Source organism: Petromyzon marinus, chromosome 1, assembly GCF_048934315.1.
Source record: "Petromyzon marinus isolate PM22_M1 ecotype Great Lakes invasive population chromosome 1, UKy_Petmar_22M1.pri1.0, whole genome shotgun sequence".
Lineage (NCBI taxonomy): Eukaryota > Metazoa > Chordata > Hyperoartia > Petromyzontiformes > Petromyzontidae > Petromyzon > Petromyzon marinus.
The window spans coordinates 20,268,785-20,287,213 of record NC_133667.1 but is presented as its reverse complement, the minus strand read 5'-3'; the positions used below and the strand labels follow the sequence as shown (position 1 = coordinate 20,287,213).

The window sequence follows — 18,429 nt, the reverse complement described above, 5'->3', positions numbered from 1 at the left end:
AGCAAATCCAAGTGTTATACTACACTTATATGTCCTATTATATATATGCTTCCCGCCTTGACCTATTTAATTCTGTGAAAATACTGGCTCCCAATCGTGCATGTAACATTACATGTGACCATTTAACTATACTTGATATGTGTTATATTTTTGATGAACCATTAAAAAAATGAAACTGTTCACATGTACAACCAACACAATATATATTTTTAAATGTGATAACACATTGTCTAAGGCTGCCAAAATATACTCACGAAAATCATACAAATGTCAAAAGGCAATTGATCGTATTTAATTTAAATAGATTATTTTATAAGTATTTGTATACACAGTACCAAGTCTGTTTATACAGATGAATCAATATATAATACTGTGATGTTGATTCCACCTTGTACATAACTTTCCCATGTGGAAAGGCGGTACGTATTTGCGGGGATGTTTTAATGCATTTTATATGCCTCTGTCTACAGCCCTTTTTAAAACACATTTTATATCTTATGAATAAATCAACAGCATTTATGGCCACCACTGCCAGAATTCATAGCCGCAGACGGCAACATCCAAGCAAAGAAGACAATTTAGATTTACGACAGCCTTCCCTTTCCACCACTGGAAGTTGTAATTTCTAATTTCTAACATCGCAAACAAAACATTTTTCCTTGAAATAATACCTGGTCAAGTGCCAGAACTCCATATACCCGAAGGCTGCATTGACAAACGTTGGGTTTTTATTCACGTGTGGGCTTTGCCAACTCAGAAATCTCTAAACATTTATCCTACTCACCTGCAATTTACAAATTGCAGTAATTTAAATCATCCAGTACGACTAAAACAACACAAGTAAGATGTCTGACAAGTAAAACGTGAAGTTAAACGCCTGCAATTTAGGTAACAAGAGCCACCGTCAATTACTACGTATACAAACCCCTAAAGAATATAAGATGCATCATGGAATAGTGTGGGTAGATGCAGAAATATAAACAACGGATTGTGATCGCAAGCAAACCCACAAGGATTTGCAGTGCAAACTTGTAAAAGTGCAATTTGATGTTTATTTTTTTTATAACTGTTAACAAAATTTGTCAGAATTTAGCAACATCTATTGTTATATGTGACACACACGTACAGTATGTATATGTGTGTCCAACCGTTGTGAAACATAACTTGCCATTGATGATTTGAGAAACATAGCCAATTATGGTATTCAGACGACACTAATATGAAAATGGGATCATGGAAATTTGGGTTTATTTTCTACGCAAATTGTACAATGCCCTGAAGCAGATTATAATGCAGTATTACAAATGCTGCCAGTTATGGAATTCAGCATTAAATATAATTCATGTCGTGTTTAACTGCTTTCCTAATGCCCCCATATGTCTATTAACATATGTTAAGTTACTGGAAAAGAAATGTTAAAACTATATAGTTTATACATCATAGAGTAAATGCTACACTATTACCACTTGTGAATACGCTTGAAATTTAACGTTCAATAAAATGACAATGTAAGAATATGACGTAAAACTAAAATCTGACAGCAAATGAAATCACTGGGGATATTTTTGTTACAAACGCACGTTGTATCACCTCCGATTCAGTGGCCGTCTGGGCCTGCAAACAATGATGTCTTCTCCAACCTCTGCCTGATGACAGAGCTATGTGACTTCCTGCCAAATGTTAAGCCAACTGTCAGAACTCATAAATCCTACAAGGAGAAGAACAGATTGAACACCACGGCAGTAGCAAGATGAATGGATCGATGAAAATTATCTGCACAGTATCCCAAGAATGTTCCCCTGTACAGCACTTGATAAAGTTATCATAACACCGTTAACATTGGCCGTACACATTTCTTGTAAAGCTCATCTTTGCAAACAAAGTGTAGTTCCTTTAACATCCATATACTGCAAAGTCACGATGGATATGTAATAACAAAGAAAAAGATTTACAGTGATAGAAGATAGTTTACAACCAAGTATTATCGTTATACCTGTATTAATAAATAGTAAATGACAGTATTTTGTCAATCCACTGCTAGATGCAAGCGTTCCAACACCATGCTTTACTATATGGGTTGGTTAAATGGGGAGCGCAGCAGTAGTCAGATATCACTCGCCACTGATGTTAGTCGTGTACAGGAATGAAACTCAGGTGACCTGAGTTCACAAGGCAGTGCACTACTAACACCTGCACCTCCTACCTTTGTTTTCGTTTCAGTCTAGAAAGAAAAACGTTAGCAATTATCCTTTCAGTCCAATGTGGCTTTGTACGTCACGAAAATGAATTTTCCATACAATACCATGTAAATTATTACCTTTAACATTTCATCAACTGTGAAAATCTGCAATGACTGTTTTACATTAGATTTGTTTTCTTTCGCTAAAGCCTTAAACTGCATTGGTCTCCACAGCTGAGTGACAACACAATCAATGATTGTTAAGCAGTCAGTCATAGGTTTAGAAGGAAGGTGGTCAGCAGATGTGTGCTGCATTCTGCCAAAACTTCTACTCCCAATTATCGGATGCTAAAGATTCACTCCAAGATAAAAAAAAAACAGCAGGCACATGGAAGTGGTGAAGAGAGGGTCAGGTCATTCACCAGTAATATTACTACTATGACAGAAGCAAACAAGCTTGCCCATTGATGTCGTGTCTCTGAACTTGAACATGAGGTTCCCATCTGGACTGAGGATTTTTTTTTTATGTCAGAACAGAATGTTTGAAGTAGTGCTCTTGTCGTTTCGGCCACAGAGAAAAAAAAAGGTTTGCATGATTCATTTACGATTACTAATTATTGAATGTATATAGCGCTGCAATTTCACTACAGCATTGTTACATTTATAGAATAGTGGTCAGTCGTTTATCTCCCGTTAAGAAGTAGTTTAACATGTCCGATTATAACGCACGTAATTACGTGTGTTACTGCCCAGTAAACACGCAACATTGCGCCAATGTTGGCATGTTGGAGCAACGGTGGTCCAACGACTCATGTATACTTGGTGAATGGTTTTACAACGCATACATAATTACACGCATTGCAAAGCTTGCAATGTATTTCAAAGATACAGTTGCATGATTTGTACACATGCAGTGATCGGTAACCATGTGACTGTTATTGGAAGCTTACCCTTGCACTCTCACGAACAGGCACACTACTGCTGAGAGGAATACACATCCCATGATCCAACTCTAACTACTACTTCTTAAACAGCCAAACAATTAACAAGGACCCATGCTGTTGACTTTTAAGACATGAGGCACTCTAGTTTGTAAAGTGATCCGGCGAATAGGAAATAGTCTAAACCACCGGAAAAGCATCAGCAAGGTCACATAGCCGACAGTGTGCGGATCGCAAAGCACCAATCACGCTCCCCTTATAACCACAGCACACGCTGATGCAAGCTGATGGTCGCTAAGATAAACCTACAATTTAAACTAACAGCCAGCTCACATTCTGTACCGTAATTGCACAGGAGTTGTTTTCTTCTTTACTTATTACCATCTAATCTTTTGAAGTATTGTATTACTTTAACTGATGCACAGTATGCCATTTAAAATATAGGCCTGTTCCTGATGGGGTCATTGGTCATAAGCACAGTCAACAAAAATTGTCATCTTGAAAACGTTAATAAAATAAAATGAAATATCCTTATTAGTGTCCATCAAAAACATGTTTGCTTTGGAATCTGTTTCACACTCAAAATATAAAATATTTTTTAAACACTTTGTGTGCACATATTTCTCATGGTCCTGCTGATGTGTAACAAAGTGACTTTTACAGCCTCCTATAGAACTGCATTCCACCCTTCTCATGAGCATAAAGAGCAGTCGGTTGACATGTTTATTACCCTAGCAGAGACATGCCAAATTCTGTGGCATCTCAATGGCCCTGGCCACTGCTGAACATTTAGGTGACGGTGTGTAGTCATGCACACCCGTGTGATTAGAGTATCAAAGCTACTACAGCCTGGCCTCAAATGTCAGAATTGCTGTGCTGGCATGCTGAGGCACCGTGCGAATGATGTAAATCACTTACTGCTCCGATGGCAGTAGCAAGTGAAATACTTCCTCACGTGTCAGTGGAAAAAATTTGGTCTATTTGATCCATCGGAAATGAATACAAAATTTAGTTAAAAAAAATAACACAGCCAATCACTGCAGCTAATAAGAATACTGTACTTGGTAATAATTTGAATCATTATCAGCCATGATCAATCCACTGCTGGATGAAGCCCCCCCCCACAAGCTGCCACCATGTAATCGGTATGACATAAATCATATGGCGATTGAAGAGGGAAACAACTATTGGAGAGAGACACAACTGGAAAACACACGTGATAACATATACTCAGGGTAGCTGTTGAAGGTGGACCAGGATCAAAATATTGTAATTAAATAATAAGACGGATGAGAGCAGGTCAGAGTGCTTTTCAAAAACTGAACTTAACAAAGAAAAGCAGAGTATCAATGTCCCTCAAGCAAGAAGACAGTGTTTAGAAGAGAGTGTTTAGAAGAAGAGAGTGTTTAGCCAGGGCGCGTTATCTGCCATGACTTGGATCAGACACACAGACGTTAACAAAGAAAAGGGAACACTGAAAAGTGGTGTGGAAACCATGGGGAGGTGCATGCTCGTATCTCTACTACGAGACATAAAGAGGACCTGAGAATACAATACGCAAGTTGACTGAATCAAAATACGTGGGCTTGGGCAGGACATGACACTGTGAGGGATGACAGCCGGTAGACGAGACTAACGGCAATTTGGCATCCAACGGAGAGAACACACCCAAGAATACATACATCGCAGAGACAGTTATCAAGTCATGTAGATGGATTATGTATGACCGGGAGAGATGACAGGAGCTTGGGGAATTCTTCATCTAGCAGCGGATAGATCACGGTTTATGATAATGATGATTTGGCCAGTGTGTCTTGGTGGAGCCAAATATTGTGAGAGGGCCTACCACATAAGATGTCTTACCGACAATGGTTGGTGATGTGTTGTCCCGTAGTTGAAAAACTATAACTGAGCAAATGCACCCAAAGAGTTAAACAGCGCTGTAAAGGCCATAAGGGATTGAATTACACAATAAACTACTGTCATGTGAAAAATGCTAAATGTTGTCCTGAGATGCTCAGATGCTCGAGTATCATCTATGAAAGGTTTCTGAGACACATGCCGTCTTGCTTAGGAAAAACTGACCTGATAAATGTGTTTGGTTAATCAAATGAATGTACTGTGTTTTGAACACTGCATAAAAAAGCAGTAAAGATTGATCTGTGAGAGTCAAACCAAATTCGCATCAAAAACAATTACTTAAAATCACTTACCTTTTTTCTTAAATTGTCGAGCATTTACACGGCAGGCTATAATCGAACCTTTAAGCAACTCCATCATGCAACTGCAGATTTTAACGTTAAATGTAGTTAAATTAAACTTAACTGCAGTGTGTGACATGTTACAGCATTAACTATGGTGTATTAAGACAGCGCTCGGGATTTCAAATGGAATGGCTTCAGCAATGCGGTGATAGCGATCAGGTGTTATGCTGACTGAAAATGAAACGGTTTAGCCTATTGAAACAACCCTTTTTGATGCCATTTGATTACACATGCTCTCAAATTAGATCTGGTTTTGAATGTTCATGCTGCTAATAACCCATATGTTGCGTAAGGGATTTGGAGTATGGCAGCTAGAGAAAGAACCTGGGGTTGAATGTGGTGGTTAACATTTATACTCGAGATAATGTGAGAGATTAAATTAACACTATAACTACAGTTGCAGCTGATAAATACGAAACATTTCAGAAATGTAATGTACCTTTAAAGTATACAAGTCAAGTGATTAGTTAAAATGAAACGTATTGGTTGGTCATTTTGCGAGCTAATTGAGAGCTACATTAGTACTGTGCTAGTAAATTAGATTAACTTAATCATGTCTTAGGGACAATGTTTTATTTAAATTTTAGTTGGCAGTGATTTCGAAATTTGTAGTTGGGATTTGTTGGATCTACGAGTACGAGAGAATGGATGGCAAGTTATGATCATGGCGACGGCATTAGCCACAATGACCTCTTGACCTCCTGAACCTCTCACCACTACATTGGCACACACCAGCGTACGGTTATGATGCCGCCAACGCAAGACAAGTGCGTTGGAATCTCCTGTTAGAAAGTTGTTTACATCCTAACGTAACAAAAGAGCATCATTTAAATATAGCTGACGCAGGACCACTATCTTAAAATTCCCTGTGGTGCTTTGCCCCCATCTTAGGGACAATAATTTAAGTCAGTTGTGGGCGATTTACAAATTCGTCGTCGAGACTTGATGAATGCAGGAGAACGAAATAATCGATGGCAAGGTGTGGTGGTGTCGACGGCATTGGCCACGATGACCTCCTGACCTCCTAGACCCTTCAGCACAACATTGTTACTCACTTGAGGCCAGCACACGGGCACGGCGGCTCAGCAGCAGGCCGAAGCGATTCTGGGCCGTGCAATCGTACTCGCCCTCGTCCGACCCCTCGCGGCCACCGGCGCTCCGGCGGAACGAGGGGATGTACAGCGAGCCGTTGGGAAGGAGGGCGTGCGTGGCGGGGGTAGCAGATGCGGCGGGGGGCGCCGCCGTGGGACCGCTGCTCGCATCGCCGTCCATGGCCAGGTCGAGAGCCACGCCATCTCGCCGCCAGCTCACGGCGATGGGCCGCACGCCCTCAGCACGGCAGCTCAGCGCCAGCGGCTGCCCCCGCACGCCCACTGTGTCCTGGGGCTCCTCGAGGAAGGCGAGTTCGCTTGGCGCGCAGGGCCCTGCGGTGGTGGTGGTGGTGGTGCACGTCACACATTCAACAACAACCGATGCAGGAGTCATTCAAGAGTCAGATTTCCACGTGCATTTTTTGTAGTGGCATAAAACAATGGTTACATTATAGAGGTGCAACAAGTTGCTGCCACCCTCCCCCACCACCAATTCAAGGTTGTGATAACATTCAAGAGCCGATTTTTTTTAGCACTGTAATCAATGCAGCGGCCTCAGGTGGCTGAATGAGTGAGCCCAATTACCTAACACATATAATACACACGTTGAATCTTCCACACGCGGTTAGATGCAGGTGCCATGAGTTAAAAAACTAATATTAACTGATTAATGCATGCATCGTTACACTTTTATTAAACTACGTGACTCTTCTCGTCGGTGACATTCGTTGCTTGTGAAAGTGTTGCATTAGAATAACTTTCAGCAGTGCAGATCAAAGGCTCTGACCGTTTGGTAAATATAAACACTGGCGTGGCGCTGCAGAAGTTTATTGAACCTCATGCCTGCACGCTTTTGCAAGCCACGTGATGGACTAATAGCTTTCCATGACACAGTGATCATAGAGACCTCTTTAGGGGTAAGGAACAGAGGTGGCTCAGAGTGAACTATGCAACTTTTTTTTTGTTTATGGCCACAGCTTCTCCCAGGGCAGGCCTCCTTGCGCAAGGACAAAGAGCAGGAAATGAGGCCCTGTGAGCTGGGTGGATAAGCTGCACGTTATTGTGTGCTGGAGGTGTGCAGCGGACTGTGGCTCGATTTGTCGACACGAGCCATCGGTGGTTTGGGAGACAGCCGACTGTGAATGGGCTTGCTGTAACTACTTCCTGCTGTAAAAACAGTCTGGCCGCTCCCTTGTGGAAGCTACTAGCCGCATCTGGGCGATAAAACCCTTAAAGCGATCAGAGAAGGAAGCAGTGGGGAGGAAGGTGGGGCCACATGTAAGCCTACATTGATGCTAAACACGTGCTAAACAACACTGCCCACAGGAAACACTCCTCTGCCCTCAAACTGGAAATGCGTGATGTAAAATGTAATACCCCCACCATCATTATGGAACTGGAAAAGAGTGTCGATGCGCATTTCATGGCGAGGAATGCAATGTTAAGTGTATTGAGAAATGCCATTAAATAAGTCTTTCTGAAATATATGTTAGTGCAATTCAGTGAACTAGTAACATTGTGTACATATCTGGAACTATGTTTGAATCAAAAGAAGTTTTTTTTAAAATAATGCTTAACTGTGGTTTGTCCTTAAACTGTAAAAAAATATTTAGAAGCTATCCTAAGACCAATGCAACAAATCGTGCCATTAAATGCATGCAGACAAGAGCTCATTTCAACGAGGAACTGCGACCGCTATAGTCTCTACGAACTCAAGTGTATTAAATAAAAGCAGTCTCAGGCTCGCCCAATCAGATTCTGTTCAGAGTTACAACATACTTCATTTGTGGTTACAAGCATGAAAACACAAACACGCATCTTGTAAAACAGCCAATAAAATGTACGCTTGCCCCATCAGGAAGAGCGTCAAGCACGAGGCGGTGTGTGGCATCTCACGGCCAGGCTGCTCGGCCACCAGGGACCCACCCACTGAAGGGTCTGCTGTCACAACAGCCTCATGACAGACAGCATGCAGTATGTATGCATGCATGTTGAACTCATTTTTCACTGTACGTAGCCAACTGTGCAAATCGGAGGTGCGGGGGAAGGACAACAAACTAAACACAAAAACGCAGTTCTAAAGAAATTCTTTTCAATCGAGAACGAGTTTTCAATCTAGAAATTAGGTTTAAATCAGTACTCAGTCTTGGCTTGTGATTCATCACGTATTATTCTGATATGGATTAATCCATTCCATTTGCATGTGATATTCTATCAACTCAATTGGAACTTTCGATTTAAAGTTTTCGTGACTGCAAGGATTCATCTTCTTTGGTTCTTTCGGTAAAGTCACGTAGAATGAGAATAAAATAATAAATTGATAAAATAAAATAACACAATAATATTCTCACGACGTTTCGGCCACAACACAAGCGGCCTTCATCAGGTGAAGGGACGAGACTGTCTGGTACGACAGCGCTGGAGTGAAACAAGCCACGTTCAGATCACGACCTTTAAGCTGTGTCAGAAGAAACAAAGCGCCTTGACAAAGGAATTAGCATATAATTTAGCATTGAAATGGCCGAGTGATTAGCTTGTGACTGGTCACAGAAATGGCTATGTTAAAGTTAAAGCATACACATCCGCAGAGGCACCCCTTGACAAAGGAATTAGCATAGAATTGTTTTTTTATATTTCACATTTCCAAATTTGCTTGGCAAAATTAGGAAAATTAGCTGCAATTCCATTATAAACGCATTGTCTAACCAACAACTTCATGTCAGTATACGGACAGGTAAGCATTAGTTCAGGTTATCACGTAAATATATCAACTGCATACGGGAAACCAGACTTTCCACACGGTCACCAAAAGGCTTGTTTAGTTATTCACCAAAGTGATTTTCAACTAAAAACACACCGACTACTATTGCTTAGTTCATTTACTACTACAGTAGACTAACAACAGCTGGTAACCAATTTATGAAAAGTATTTCTATAATCAAACGGGCATTGGGATCTGCTCACCTCCGTTGGAGATTGTGACAGAAATTATGCTCACATTCTAGCCATAGGACAATCACAGTTGACTTCCCACGAAGCAGGACTTCCTTTATTGACCCAAGAGGCCGAGATGAATGATGGATTGAGCTGACCCTCGACCACGATTTAAATTCAGACCTTCGGATTGTGAGTTTAGAGTTCTGCCACAGCACCACATTATTGCCATCTGCCTAATCTGGTTTGTATCTTGTATTTTCCCGAATTTTAGTTAATATTTTCCCATTAAATATTTGGCTGATATGCCCTGTAATTTAAAATGTACCTCTGGAATTTTAATAGTTTAGTACTTATTCAAAGGCTTTTCGAGATGCAGTATCTGCATTTGTATTTACTTCAGTAATCTAGGTCTCCTTTGAAAAGAATGTGTGATCTCAATGGGCTCTCACATTAATATTTTACTATCATACTCCAATTTGCAATGCAATCTTACATTTACCCCTGCGCGTGCAACATGACTGACAAGAGTGCAATGTTCTTTCAACATTCTATTCAGGTGTCCCTTAACCAAAAAAATGGAACTTCAAGTCATAAAGGGCTCTCAATCAAGATTCTGGCTCACCTATGGAAAAGCAAAACCACCACGCGCAGCGCAGCCTCGTCCATTCAGCTTTTAATTAAGCCCACATCGTCCTTTCGTTGCGGCCAGTGGGATATTATGTTTAAAATCTGCCCATAAACAGTAATGAAAAACACGGCAATAAACCTAACGCTACCAATCAATACGTGGTCACTTCCAACGGCGTTGCCGCGGACCGGGCTCCATGTGCAGCAGAACGCAATAAAGAGGAGGAGGAGGAGGCGCTATGAGGAGGAGGGGGTGGGTGGAGGCGTCGCGTGAGCGGCCGTGCTGCTAAAGCCATGTATCACTCTCCCGGTCAAAACCCACGCTTTGTCCTGCCCGAGCAGGGAATCGCCACAAATGCCTTTTCACCGCCCGAGACCGGAGCGGACGAGCAACAAAGACGTGGCGAGTCGCGCGCGGCACGAGCGGAAGAAAAAAAAGCAAAAACCGCAAAGTCGGTTTTCGCGGAGAAATAGCGCTGCCAATTAAACCCCTTGCGCGTTTGCGTTAATGTGCGCTAAAGCTGGTTTTGATGGTAGGGTGGTTTTTTTTGTTATGTGGCGGTACTGTAGTGTTTTGTGTTAAGACCCTGAAAGGATCCTGACAAAACGCCCCCCCCCCAACCTCCCTGTAAGCGTGATCTTGGCAAGCAGTGGCGGTCGTGACGGGAATGGCCTTGCACAGTGAACACGTGCTCTGCTCAACTTCTTCCACGGTTTTTTTTTAACCCAACTCCGTGCGTGCCTCACTTTGCTCTTTAACGCATCTACTCTTCAGCTCCTCTCACGTTAGGGATACGAGTGTTTAAAACGCGAATTTGTATCCTGAATTGCACACGTGAACACATGCTCTACTATTATTAAACCAAGACAGCTTTAACCTGATAACTCCTAATTCAGCAGATGACTTTGGTTTCGTTTACAGATGCCCCTTCGACTACTCTGAACTTTTCTGGAAAACAGCAGCAAAGGCTGGCAACAGTACAACTACAGGACAGTCCACTTTGAGGTGCACCCGCGTGAGCAGTAGGTAAATACAGCTGGCAATCTTTGCGTGGAGCAGCTGTTAGCTATAACAACAGGACAATCGCCATCCAGACTGTTGCCACCGGGCTTGAATCATCAACACTAACTTATCCCACAGCTCGCTTCCAAAAATGATTGTTCCCCCATACGCTACAATATCACGGTTTCACAGCACCACGAAACACGGCGAGCTCAGTTTGACCACCGGTCACGGGTAACATGAGTGGGTGCCACGTGGTATCTGAACTGGTCCTTGGGCATCCAGCCCGCACTGACCAGTGTGGTGAAGTATGGTCAAACAAATCCCCAGCCGCGGATTTGACAAAAAAATTGGCAATTATGTTAAGTTTTAAAACCCTTAAAGCATGCTTTAAGAACCACCCAACAGACTAGCATGTGCCAGTTACATATTCTACACAGTTTATTGCACAAACGTGTTACTATTTCACTGTCAAAAGCTTTTTATTTGTTAACAATGTTAAGTTCTAATTGTTTCTAATGCTTCACAATGAACTCTCAGTTGTGTGATTGCCAACGTCACTCTGTGCGCTGTTTAGCTGTACCTGCTTTGATATTTCCTTTAGTAACCCGGGTCCCCCTCACTGCCGTCTCAATTGGTTATAAAGTTTCTGTATTCTATCTACGCTGACCAGATTCCATACACGAAATCCTCCCGTCCCCACACTCTTATCGAACGCATGTACAAACGATCTCTCGTTTAGATGAAAAGCCGCGGGAACAAACCTCCTCGTCGTCTAGGAGCATCACCGCAGGTGCACGCTACCACGTGTAATCCATAGAGATATACGAAAACATGACGGGGCCATCAAGCGCCGATGCTGCTATTCCGCACAACGCACCCTTTTTTTTGGCTGAGTACACCTAGGGTGAGTACCTTGCACGATCGAGGCGAAAATTGCCACCGGTGGGCTTACGTGGGGCCATCAAGCTCCCAGTCGACTGGATCCCCCATCCAAGATCCCAGCTTAGAAATCGTGTTGAGATCCCAAAACCAAAACGCCATGGAATTTGTCCCGCTTGAACCACCGATTCGCAAAAGAATATCCGTGAACCGCAATTTGGCAGTCACGCCAAAGCACGCAGGGTTTGAAGCAAGTGGCACTACACGTAGCGGTCTACTAAAACAAGAGTTGTGAATCGTGCGCCACGTGCTTCCTCGAGACGTGTGTTTACCTTACTGCGTATGGCGCGACTGTGACACATTTCCGATACACGCAATTTGGTGAGAAAATACATCGATGATGACGACGATGAGCGCGCGCATCATCATCATCACCATCACTCTTGAGCTACAAAGTTCAGCGATCAGGCTGGGGGCACGGGTAAACTCTTGCAGAGAGGAATCGAAGGAAGGTAATAGTAGTGGTAGTAGTAATAGTAGTGGGGGGGGGAGGAGGATTCCACGGCTTCACAACTTTTCGCTGCCCATTGCACAGCGCGAGTGGGGTTGCTCTTCTCGCAGGCACTCGAGAGTGCTCGCTTGTCGAGAGAGCGCGCGCGCGGAGTGGGATTCCACTCTCCTCTTTCTCTCTCTCTCTCATTCTCTCATCTCTCTCTCTCAATCTCTCTCAATCTCTCCCCTCTCTCTCTCTCAATCTCTCCTATCGCTCGCCACCGTTCACTCACCGGCCAGAAGCGTGAGCAGCATCGCCGTCACCGGCGCCCAGAGGCTGAGGTAGTTGTAGGAGACGGCCATGAGGAAGCGAAGCGAAAATAATAAGCAAAAAAAAACCGCCCCCCCCACACTACACCACACACTTTAGACCAACAACAACAAAAAGACGCCGCAACTACGGGCAGCAGCAGCGGCAGCAGCGGCAGGAGCTGCGGGTCGGCGAAAGCGACGGCCGTCCGGGTCGCCCGGGCAAAGCAGTCGCAGGGGTTGTCGGTCCCTCTCCGCCCCCCACGAGAGGAGCCCGCGGGAGTCACCACCACCACTACCACCACTACTACCACCGTCGCCACCAGCAGCAGCAGCGGCAGCAGCAGCAGCGGCGCCGAGAGCCGGGCCCGGCCCGAGGGGTCAGACGCCCTCGCGCCATCTTTGCGCATCCCCCCGAACGGCGCGCGCCGCCGCTTCTGTCCCGCGGTGCGCGCGCGCCGTCATCGCGGCAGCTCCTCAGACGCCGGTGGGGAGGAGGAGGAGGGTGGTGGTGGTGGTGGGGGGAAGGAGTTCGTGCCGGCGGTTGCCGGTGGCTGTGAGCAGTCGGTGGTGGTGGTGCTGCTGCTAGTGATAACGATGGCAGTAGTAGTGGTGGTGGTGCTTGGACGGGGGAGACACGCGATGCGACCCCGCGGAATCGCCGCCGCCGCCGCCGCCGCCCTCGACGCGCGCACAACGCCGCCCGGCTAAAAGTGCGAGCGCCGCGTGAAAGTGAGAGCGCGCCTCGTGTGCGCAGGCGAGCGCCGAGGCGCAAGCCGTGTCTTTTCACCCTCCCCAAACACTGCCCCCCCCCCGCCTCTCCTCCTCCTCCTCCCAACACACAGAACCCCTTCGCTGCCTCCCCCACCCCCTCTACACACCCCCCACGTGCGAGCGAGCGCCGTCTTCCAACCCCAACACTGCCCCACCACCAACCCCCCTCGCTCTCCTTGCCCCCAACACTCACGCACTCAACACACACCGCCACTAACCCCCCCCCCTGCTCCTCCCCGTGCGTGCGAGCGAGCGGCCCGTCTTTTCAGCCCCCCCCCCCAAATCCCTTGTCCCCCCGGTGCTCACGCAACGCAACGCCCCACTCACACCCCCCCACCACCACCCCCCCACCACCCCCCCTACCTACCCCGGGGCGTGCGTGCTTGCGTGCGCGAGCAATGCCTTTGCACTCTCGGGGTTGACCCCGCCCGCCCGCCCGCCCTCCTCCTCCTCCTCCGCCTCCTCCTCCTCCTCCCCGCCGCCGCCGCCACGCACACGCGCACACAACACCACCCCCACCAACCACGACTGCTTTGCCCCGTGCGTGCGTGCCAGAGCGGCGGTGTCTTTTCACTCTTCGCGCTCCTAACCCCCCCCCACACACACAGCGACCGACCGACCACCACCCCAGCAGCGCCTTCTCACCCTCCCCCACTACCGCCGCTACAGCCGCCCCCCCCCCCTCCCAAGGCACACGCATCCAAACACCCCTCCCCACACACACACAATACAAAACCACCGCCGCTATAGTACCCCCCCCCCCCCCCACGGGTGCGTGAGCAGTGTCACCCCGGCACAACACTCCCCCCACCACGACCCCATCTCCCCACTCCGTGTGTGCGCGCGTGTGTGCGTGTGTGTGTGTGCGTGTGTGTGTGTGCGTGCGTGTGTGTGCGTGTGTGTGTGTGCGTGCGTGTGTGTGTGTGCGTGCGTGTTCGTGTGTGTGTGTGCGTGTGTGTGTGTGTGAGTGCGTGTTCGTGTGTGTGTGTGTGCGCGTGTGTGTGTGCGCGTGTGTGTGTGAGTGCGTGTTCGTGTGTGTGTGTGTGTGTGCGTGTTCGTGCGTGTGTGTGTGTGTGCGCGCCGCGCCTCCTCGCTGAGTGCTTTTTTTTCGCAGCAGCAGCAGCACGTGGTGACGTGGTGACCGCGGCGTAACGCCGAGTGGGAGCGACCTCGGGGGGGGGGGAGGGTGAAGCAGCTGCGCCTCTCTCTGCCTCTGCTCCTGCCGCCGCCGTCTCGGCGTTGTGGGAGATTCGTGACGAGGTCCCGCCGCTCTCATCATCATCATCATCCTCCTCCTCCTCGTCGTCCTCCTAATCCTGCTTGCTCGTCGTCTTCTGGGTCCCGCAAGTGACGCTGGCCCATTGAACGTGTTTTTTTAAAAAAACACACACACACAAACAACCTGTGTGTGACCCTGCGTTAATTCTCAGTGGTGAATTGGTGCACGAGCGCAAATAACAACCACTCAACACGTTTGTCAATAACACTGCCCGAAAGAGGTGAACGGCGTGTATAAAAACGACCTTTTGTGGGAAATGGACCTTCCTTCTAGGAGCAGAATCATTGCCCGAAACGTCGCCTATTGACGAACGCGTTGAGTTACTGTTTTTTTTGTTATTTTTGTACAGGGGTGTGACCAATCGTCGCCTGTCTGCCTCCTCCCGGCTGCTTGATGGATAGTGGCACACGATTCCGAGCCGCGTTTCAGTTTCAAAATCGATGTTTTTATCCTGCCGTTTGCCCATTGTCAAGATTTCACTTCGCGTCTGCACAGTTTTGTTCGCTCTGTTAGCCTGAATGTAACATCGACGCAACATTTGTTCATGTAATTTGCATGAATGTGAACATATTTATGCTTGTTCAACAAGGAGGTTCTCAGCGTGTTTCGTGTGGTTAAATGCTGACATTAAGCGACACATTGGTCCACTTACATTTAGCAGGTGATGTGTGTACTGTATGTTGAACATCTTTCGCACCGTACGTAACGTGGTGATGTAAACACGCGTTAATTGGCCGATAACACCTTCATATATCGAGGACCGCAGAGCTTGGAGGGGAATTTGGCACTGGGTCACCGCCTGACTGCCTTTCCTGCTCGTCTGTGGTTCTTCCTCGCACCTCTGAGTCGGTACAATAACGCTCTTCACGAGCGAGGGAATACTGACATAGCAAACATGCTAAAATTAATGTTTTGATTTTCGTTACGAATGGTGAAGCAATTCAGTTTGGTGCAACTGATCTGACAGTTGTTTATAATTATGCTAAGCAACATAAAATAAACATCTGCAGCCCTTTTGACAATCCACTACGGCTTGAAGCCCTCCCAATCATCATTGGGGTTGTGTGACTATACTTTATCACGCTGGACAGTAAGGGTTGGTGAAGTGGCACCACCCACTGATGTTAGCCGTTGCCTGAAATCAAAGTCAGGTCGCCTAGCATATCACGGTGCACATGCCACTGCACCACCTTCTCTCCATGCTATACTTTGAAAAGTTAGATATTCTCGCGTTTCAGGTATACCTAAATTACAGGTGTGTGTGTGCTGATTTTGCAACTTGTTTTTTGCATGTGGTACACCGAGGGATTAATATATAAGGAGCATTTGTTTCATACTCACCAGTTTGGATGTGCATTGTTTCAGTAAAATTGTTCAACCTGGCGAGATGAAGAGGGTCCAGATGATAAATAACGTGCGATTGTCATTAGGAATGTGACCATCATTGGCGAGGTGAAGAACCGTTTTGGCCTTTCCTAGTCAACCTTGCAGAAATATTATTTTTTAAATGTATCTAGTGTACATTGCAGCGGAGGCATGACTTCTACAGATGGTGTAGAACTTAAAATTATTGTACAGGTAATTGACAATCCCACATACACGTGAACCTATAGTTGGTGATGTGAAAGGCTTTTGGTGCTATCATTGTATGACCCGCCATAGGTTTTCAATTGCCACACTCATTGAAGATAATATCATTACGTTGATGTCATAATGTGGAGTCTTAGATGTCTGTCGGAAATTAAGTGGAAATAGAGCAGAATGCTGCTATATTTCGATGGACTAATGTTTCATCTATAAAGTAATTCAAAACATACGTTTGTGTACCAAGCAAAACGCTCGTGAATTATGTATGTACTGTACCATTTAATACAAGGTAAAGCAGCGTTACGTGGTTAGCGTGATCCACTATGAATCTCCTCACTTAGTTTGATTCCTGAAAAATGATATCAGAATCAGTTTCTGACCTCCCCAAATCCCCCATGAGCAGACATTGCATTGGGAGGCATTCATCCATTGGTGAATAAAAAATGGTTAGAATTGATTTGATTTACATAATTTCATATAAATACAATAATTTACAAAGCTTGAATAAACTTGCATTGTGAACATGGTATTAGATGGTTGCATGAACATGTGTATTTGTAGATTTATATTTTTGACTAAATGTTTCCACTGTAAAAGTGTAATGTGTCCAATTTCTTTAGAATATCACGTTATCTAAGAATGTATTTGCAAATGAGGTCAACCCTATTGAGAACTGACGTATTTAACATAATACCTGTAGTGGGATTACAAATGTCACACTGACATAGTGCTTTTCACTATTGACCTCCAAAAATGCAGTACTGCAATTTGGAACGAGTAAATTTTTCTTATTTGAATTCTAAGTATTGTTTTCTTACAAGAAATATAAAACATGTTTCAATTGTTCTTTTGGCACATACCAAAAGCACATTTTAAAATGTGGTCTCCACCTAGAAATCAAATAAATATTTTGTCTGCCACCCCTGCTATGAATGCAAATTGCTCAAAACAGTAGCCAGCTACACATGTTTATTTTATACGTCAGGGCTAATGATGATGTTGGTCAGATGTATTGGGTGAGTAATAATATTCTGTCCCTCTTGTAAAACGTGTTTGAATTGTTTTTCTTTTCTGTTTAAGTAAGACACAAAAGTTATTCCATTGCTGTACAATGTCATGTGATACTACGCTGGTGTAATGCAGAGATGGCGTTATTATTGGCATAAAGATGTCGACTGGAACAATCAGCAGAACCCATGCCATTCATGGCACCACTCCTATCACAATTACTAAACCTTTTAGCTGTTGCACCATGAACACGCGACCTTCAAGGTCTGCTTTTACAATCTCCCATCAACTAGCTTGAGGTCTCCCCTCTTTATCGCTGACCTCTGAATGTCCACTCCAATGCCAGCCGAAATAACCTACCTTCCTCCATCCTGCACGGTTACCTAGCCATTGCGATCTTTCTTATTGTGTGGACAGTACCTGCTTGCTAAATTCTATTCAGTATTTCAAAGTTAGTTACCCTTTGGTGCTATGAAATTTATAGTATTCCTCACACGCATCAATATTGAAAGCCTCTGAGGTTTATTTTATAGTCACTTTGTTAAGCCACGATCAATTAAGAGTAAAACAAAATCCTATTTTCAAGAGAGACCCTTAGAAATTGCGGGGTACATGCCAGAGTAAAATATTATATCTCTGCAAGTTCCAATTAAGAATGATATGGGAACTGGGGACATACGCTGTTTTTTTTATTTAGTTTAATGAATAATTGAAGTCATATTTATTGTATTTCATATCTAAAGTTTACGACGATATTACACATTAATGCATGCAGGTGTATAGCTAAGGGTTAATGGTATTTAGCACCAGTGGTCTAATGATTGTGAATTAAGCACAATGCATGTATTTTTTTATGTGTAAAATAATTAGAAAGTTTTATATACTGACTGCACGCAACGATACTGTGCAAGCTTCATTTTATGCTGACAATAACACCCGGTTGAGGCTAAGGTTGCTTGCATTAAATGTAACTCGTAAGCCAATACGAACACAACCCAATACGAAGTATTAACCTAATTATTGAATACAGACCATTGTGCATTGTTGTGGAGCAGC

The 18,429-nt window shown here is 44.9% G+C and overlaps 1 protein-coding gene across 1 annotated transcript in view; it reads right to left on the bottom strand.

Moving 5' to 3' along the window:
- The window catches only part of IGDCC3 (immunoglobulin superfamily DCC subclass member 3), a 68,246-nt gene extending 54,707 nt beyond the window's left edge, over positions 1 to 13,539 (bottom strand). The window contains exons 1-2 of the mRNA XM_032970158.2: positions 12,710 to 13,539; positions 6,440 to 6,808 (exon numbers count right to left, since the gene is read on the bottom strand). Of these exons, the coding sequence (XP_032826049.1) occupies positions 6,440 to 6,808; positions 12,710 to 12,779 (439 nt within the window). The 5' untranslated portion in view covers positions 12,780 to 13,539. The remainder of the gene's footprint in view (positions 1 to 6,439; positions 6,809 to 12,709) is intronic.
- Positions 13,540 to 18,429: the final 4,890 nt, after the last annotated feature.